We start from the raw sequence: 7,027 nt of genomic DNA, 5'->3' as shown, positions 1-7,027 counted from the left end.
TTCAAATAAATATTTAAGGCATATATCACATTTAAATTGATATTCTGCTCTAACCTTTCCCCCACCCAAATAACCAACTATGTACTAGACCCCGATCTTTTTTAAAGGAAGTCTTCTATTGTGGTTAGCCAGTAGTCTTGGCATCATTTATTGACTTGACCTTCTTTACTGATTAGAAAGTCTACTTTAATCATCTATTAGATCTTTATGTCTACTCTGCATTATCTTTCTAGAGTATCCAATTCCACTGTTGTATTTGTTTGTTCTTAAGTTAGTGTTTTAATACCTGATACTTTTTTTGTTCAACATTTCTTGGCAATTCCACCTCATTAATTTTTCTGTATATATAATATTTCTGAAGTCTATCATGAATATATTCTTACTGAGAATATTTTTATCAATTTTGAAATGTTCTAGTGAAGAAGATATGCTAAGTTTATAATTATAACTTAAAAATGAGGCAAGATTAAGAAACTCAGGTATAGGCTAGGGTCAGAAACATTAAGACATACCAGACATAGCTGTGGTACGCTGAGCTTTCTGTACTCTGAGAAGACTGCGTGAGCCAATAATGATGCATGTGAGAAACCACTGTAGATTAGAGGACATGCTGAAAACTGTCTAGGAGGGGATAGTTCATGGAGATCAGGACAGAAGCTGCATTTGCAGAGGTTCAGGCAAGGAGGTAACTTCCTCCCCTCCTCTCAGGTCCAGTACATCTTTGTAAGAAGAGCTTGTTCACCTGCTCCCTAAACACCTGCTTCACCTGTTTGTTCCTCAGGGTGTAGATGAAGGGGTTGAGCATCGGGGTCACCATGGTATTGAGCAAGGCCACCACCTTGTTCCTGTCCTCGCCCTGGCTACCCTTGCCTGACTGGACATACATGAAGATGCAGCTGCCATAGAAGAGAGAGACAACAGTGATGTGGGAGGAGCAGGTTGAGAAGGCTTTCTGCCTCTCCTTGGCTGAGGGGTTGTGCAGGATGGTGTGGAGGATGTGGCCGTAGCAAGTGGCCTTCACGGACAGAGTGCCCAGTAAGCTGAAGTTGGCCAAAATAAAACCCAGAAGCTCAATCAGACTTGTATCCGCACATATGAGTTCCAGGAGTGGAAAGTTGTCACAGAAGAAATGATTAATGATATTGGGGCCACAGAATGGCTGCTGAAATATGAAACTTGGAACGATGATGATAAGGAATCCTGTCATCCATGAACAAAGAACTAGCTGGACACAGACCCTTTTGCTCATGATGGTGACATAACGCAAGGGTTTACATATGGCCACATACCTGTCAAAGGACATCACTGCCAGTAGGTAGAATTCTGTGGTTCCCAGGAAGAAATAGAGGAAAAACTGAAGAAAGCAACCTGCCAGGGAGATGGTCCTGTATCTTGTCAGGATGTTGGACAGCATCTTGGGGAAGATGACCGAGGTGAACCAGATCTCCAGGATGGCAGAGTTGCAGAGGAAGTAGTACATGGGGGTGTGGAGGCGCCTGTCCATGAGGGTGAGGACCATGAGGAGGTTCCCCAGTAGAGTGAGGAGGTAGGTCAGGAGGAGCCCCAGGAAGATGAGCATCTGCAGCTCACAGGCATCTGAGAGCCCCAGCAGGACAAACTCGGTGACAGTGGTGTGGTTCCCCAAGGCTCCTCTGACCTCTGCGGGGGATGGCCCATCAGAGGTGTGCTGCACCAGGAGTCGTGATGTTCTGGGGATCTGAGGACGTTTGGAATTGATAGGAAAAAGTGGTGAGTGTTGCATTTTGAGTTGAAGGATTCCTTTATTTTTGTTTTACAGAGCTCCCTTGGGGCTATCTGTCTCATGTATGGTCCCTGGTATGTCTGTGTGTTAGAGGCGAGAGTGGTGTTGCAGGGGGGCCTAAGTAAGGCCCCAAACCAAAAATTATTCTTGCTTACTTTTGTTAACCAAAATTTTATTTCTGATTCCTCAACAACTACTTTGCCTCTAACATTATACCCTGCTTTCACTACCTTTCATTTTTGTCTTTATTCTAATAATGGGTCTTCCTCCATAAGTAGTTCATATTTGAGACTGGTAACCTTTTTGCTTAACTTAGCCATTCACTACACTGAGATCCATATCCTCAGGTAAACTGATTGAGAATGCATAGACACTCTATTGCTAATTCAATATTACCTGAAAATTTGATGCCTTTCACTAGTATTTGGATTAATAAAAAGACAAGAGGAAATCTATGAGAGAAAAGTACAACTCTTACCAATCAAAAAGAGAAAAATACAAGTAATGTATGCACAAATAAAAATTCCTTAGTGGGAGTTTGGTATTTAAGATTCTTAATGATCTGTCCTCATATGATATATCCACGGTCTCCTTTGATTACATCCTCCCGTGGGCTCAAGATACAATAAACCCTTTGTGATTTTTTTGTTCTTTATCTATTTTATGCACCTATGTTTTAGCACATGGCATTCTTTCAACTTGGAATCATCAGCCTTTTCAAATCCTATTTATCCTTTAAGTCTCTCCTCAATAAGTGCTGTCATTTCCATGAAGCCTTCTCTTTTGAATGCCTGAGTCTCTGTATCTCTCATAGTTTTATTATATATCACTCAACTTTTATTGTATTTTATGGTTGTTTTTCATTTGTTGCTCAAAGATGTCTTTATTAATCTTTGCATTTTATATAGCTCTTAGAACAAGTTTCTTGAAATAATCAGCTTTAGTAAACATTTACTGAATGAGTGAATAACACCTCAAATGTCTGTGAGATGGATTTGGTGTTGTCTGACACAGAATAGGTTGAGGACATGTTGCTTATGTAGTACTTCCTAGAGGACAGTAACCTTGCAGAATAATATGTCAAGTAGTCCATTAAAATGGCCCATCTGAAGAGGGTTTGCTTTTCCTCATTCGAACGTGGAGATGTCTCCCCACAAAGATTCTCTAAGGGGAAACTCTCCATCTTTGAGACGGTCTGGAGTTTGAGCTAGTAAAGGGACAGAGGTCTGTTTGGGTCTGCTAGAATGCTTCCAGCAGCAAACAAAAACAAAAACAAACACCCCCCCCCCAAAAAAAAACCAAACAAACAGGACTTCCCTGGTGGCACAGTGGTTAAGGATCCACCTGCCAATGCAGGGGGACACAGGTTCGATCCCCGGTCGGGGGAGATCCCACATGCCGCACAGTGACTAAGCCCGTGCGCCACAACTACTGAGCCTGCGCTCTAGAGCCCACGAGCCACAACTATTGAAGCCCGCATGCCTAGAGCCGGTGCTCTGCAATAAGAGAAGCCACCGCAATGAGAAGCCCACGCACCGCAACGAAAGGTATCCCCCTCTCGCCGCAACTAGAGAAAGCCCACGTGCAGCAACGAAGACCCACCGCAGACAAAAATAAATAAACAAATTTATTAAAAAAAAAAACCCAAACAAACAAACCCAACAAGAACAACAACAAAAAACCCCAAACCCTAAAAAAGATCTCTTTTTAAATGTCCGCATCCCTGGAAGTTTCCTTCCTTAAGCATTATCAACTACTCCCTTAATGATCAGGCAGAACTGTAGCAAGAATCATTTACCAGTCACTGGAGAATAAGATTGGGACCCAGTTTAGGTACCTGGGATGAAGGAGATGCTAGGGGATATTAGTAGAGAAGATGAAATGGTAAACTGTATAAACTTTCTCTTTTTTATGGTTTTACCTTCTCTTCAGCACAGGCTGCACTATTCAAAGTTATTCCACAAACTACTATTGTATATAACACTTGTTGACAGTTACTAAAGAACACAAAATAGTTGATCAGCCTCTGAGGATGTAACTAAGGGCTATTCTCCAGGGGTTATTTCAAGGCTCAATATTGCTTAGATACTCAGCGATTTGAAAAAGAGTTCTCTGTAGTCCAATCATTTGGTTCAAAGGTGAGCCCAGGCAGCCAAGAAACTTACCCAGCTCTTTCCAGGACAGAAGCAGGACACAACATGAATGTGATACCCAGACACATCATCAGGAGCTAATAGAATGAGTATCATTTAGGTGAAGTCCTGATGGGACACATTGGAAGAGAAGTGGGAATAGAGACTAAGATGAGGAAGAGTTCGATGGGAGTGGAAGGCGAGGAGAAAGCTCTGGGTTCATACTGAATCATGAGCTTAGCGCAGATAAACCATGAAAAGACATTGTGATTAGTCTAAGGATATAGCTCATAGACAGGGCTGCTGATAAACTTCTGTTTTTTTCCTGTATCAAATGGGAGGTCAACAGCCAGGGGGAGGGGCTTCCAGATACAAAGGGAAGGGGTCCACTTCATGAATTCAGGTATTTCTCCCTTTATCCTTCAGGCTTGGTGAGTGAAAGGGGAGACTTGCCTGGCAGCCTGAGAGCCTGGGCATGGCTGCACCATCCACTCACACCATTCATTGTTTTTTTGTTTTTTAAAAAAATTTATTTATTTAATTTATTTATTTTTGGCTGCATTGGGTCTTCGCTGCTGCGCGCAGGCTTTCTCTAGTTGCGGCGAGTGGGGGCTACCCTTCTTTGTGGTGTGCGGGCTTCTCATTGCGGTGGCTTCTCTTGTTGCGGAGCACGGGTTCTAGGCGTGTGGGCTTCAGTAGTTGTGGTGCACGGGCTTCGGTAGTTGTGGCTCACGGGCTCTAGAGCGCAGGCTCAGTAGTTGTGGCGCACGGGCTTAGTTGCTCCGCGGCATGTGGGATCTTCCCGGACCAGGGCTCGAAACTGCGTCCCCTGCATTGGCAGGCAGATTCTTAGCCACTGTGCCACCAGGGAAACCCCATTCATTGTTTTAAGGGTCAGTCATGCAGTGAGCAGTGGGAAAGTCTCTATGGATGCCCTGGAGGTTCGTCTTGCCTTCTGGATAGTTCTAGCACACTTAGAAGGAGGGTGAGATCTTCTCCTTCTAAGGAAAAGCGTTAAGAGTTTCACCCAGACTTGATGCTCTCCAGAGCTTTGCGTTTTCCAAGGGGACGGTTACACAGAGCACAAGGTGGGACAGGCAAATCTCCTCAATGTGAGTAACTTAAATGGTTCTGCCTGGATAAACGTTGACTTGCCTAGCATTGACCTGGACGGTGGGGCTGAAGTTACAAATGAGACCCAGTGTGTGTGCTCAATGTGCCACATCTTATAAAAATTATCGAAGACAAGTGCCAGGAAGAGGACGGTTTGGGGAAGCCATTGCTGCTCTGCCATCCTCTGCAGTGCCATGGTGGAGATTACCCCTCAGGCCCAGGGTTAGGTGTCTAGCAGCCCTCTGGGGAAGTCCCAATCAGGCCATTCCAAATACACCACTCACAGGATTCCAGAAGATACCTGGTTCACGTGGGTATTTCTTGAGCTTGCAGTATTGTCTATGGGCTCTAAATGCTGATCTTATTCTTTAAGAATAACTATTCCTTTCCAAAGTATCCTGAATGGTCAGCTGGCATTTCCCGGATGGGAGAATGGTTTCCTTGGACTTTGTCATCATTCAGCTCACAGGATCTGATGAGTCCAGAATGTTTTGAAATTTTCCACATTCAGCAAACTCATCCTGGGAGAAGCCTTGGAAGAGTTCAGTTATCATTTAGTGGAATCTTCCTTCATCCTCCTTTTAAACTAATGGGGGTGATTTCAACTGATAAAGACTTTTATTACATTCTCACGTTGGGCAAGTTTCTGCGAGATGATATTTCTTCTGCGGACAATGGGGCACTGTAAGACAGTGAATGAGCTACTCCTGGAATAAACACATCTCTTTGTGGAGGTGACATAAGGGCTGAGGGATTTGGATTGCAGCTTGGTTTTCTTCAGGGATCTACTCTTCTCCTAAGTTTTATGGTGCTTGTGATCCCTGGAGAATTAGTATAACGAGCCTCACTCAGCTTCTTTCCAACTCTCTTGGCTGTTACTTACTACAACTTTGCAAACAAAAGTTTCACTTGTTTGTTAAGATCAAGAATAACAGTTAATTTTAGTTAAAGTAATAAATCTAATTATTCCTCTGAAATTGGGGCTCCTGTCTAATATTAGGCAGTCCTATTATTACAGGGATATAAGGAACCATCACAAGTAATACAGAACCTTGGCTAATCCTACCCTGGTCCCTACCTCACTGGGGCTAGGAGATGATAGAAGATGGGGTCCTAGGGGAAAGGGAAATAAGGGAAGGAAATGAAAAGGTTAGGATTATTTTTTTCCCAGCTTTATTGAGACAAATAAAATGGTATATATTTAAAGTGTACAGTGTGATGGTTGTGTACATCGTGAAATGATCACTACAGTGAAGTTAACTAACACATCACCTCACATAGTTACCATTTTTTTTTTTTTTAGTATTTGTTTATTTATTTATGGCTGTGTTGGGTCTTTGTTTCTGTGCGAGGGCTTTCTCCAGTTGTGGCAAGCGGGGGCCACTCTTCATCGCGGTGCGTGGGCCTCTCACTATCGCGGCCTCTCCTGTTGCAGAGCACAGGCTCCAGACGCACAGGCTCAGCAATTGTGGCTCACGGGCCCAGCTGCTCCACGGCACGCGGGATCCTCCCAGACCAGGGCTCGAACCCGTGTCGCCTGCATTGGCAGGCAGATTCTCAACCACTGCGCCACCAGGGAAGCCCAGTTACCATTTTTGTGTATGCATGTTTGGTGAGAATGCCTAAGATTTACTCTCTTAGCAAACTTCAGGTATAAAATACCGTGTTACTAGCTATGAACAACGTACTGTACATTAGGTTCCCAGAACTTATTTATCTTATAGTTAGGAGTTTGTACCCTTGACCAATACCTACCCATTTCTTCCACACTCGCAGGCCCTTGAAACCACCATTCTCTCTGTTTCTATGAGTTGGACTTTTTATTTGTTTGTTTGTTTAGATTCCACATATAGGTGATGCCATACAGTATTTGTCTTTCTCTGTCTGGCTTATTTCACTGAGCATAATGCCCTCCAGTTTCATCCATGTTGTTGCAAATGGCAAGATTTCCTTCTTTTTTTATGATTTAATAATATTCCATTGTATTGTTTACCGGAGATAAATAGACTGTCAGATATTT

General features: G+C 43.4%; 1 protein-coding gene across 1 annotated transcript; it reads right to left on the bottom strand.

Annotated features, from left to right (window-relative positions):
• Positions 1–673: 673 nt before the first annotated feature.
• On the bottom strand, positions 674–1,762 carry LOC133084676 (olfactory receptor 6E1-like). Its single transcript, XM_061181465.1, has one exon. It carries the CDS (start codon positions 1,760–1,762, stop codon positions 674–676), a length of 1,089 nt encoding a protein of 362 aa, XP_061037448.1.
• Between the last annotated feature and the right edge of the window lie 5,265 nt (positions 1,763–7,027).

This window comes from Eubalaena glacialis, chromosome 2, assembly GCF_028564815.1.
Source record: "Eubalaena glacialis isolate mEubGla1 chromosome 2, mEubGla1.1.hap2.+ XY, whole genome shotgun sequence".
Taxonomy (NCBI): domain Eukaryota; kingdom Metazoa; phylum Chordata; class Mammalia; order Artiodactyla; family Balaenidae; genus Eubalaena; species Eubalaena glacialis.
The sequence above is the reverse complement of the archived record's forward strand: the minus strand, read 5'-3'. Positions and strand labels throughout refer to the sequence as shown.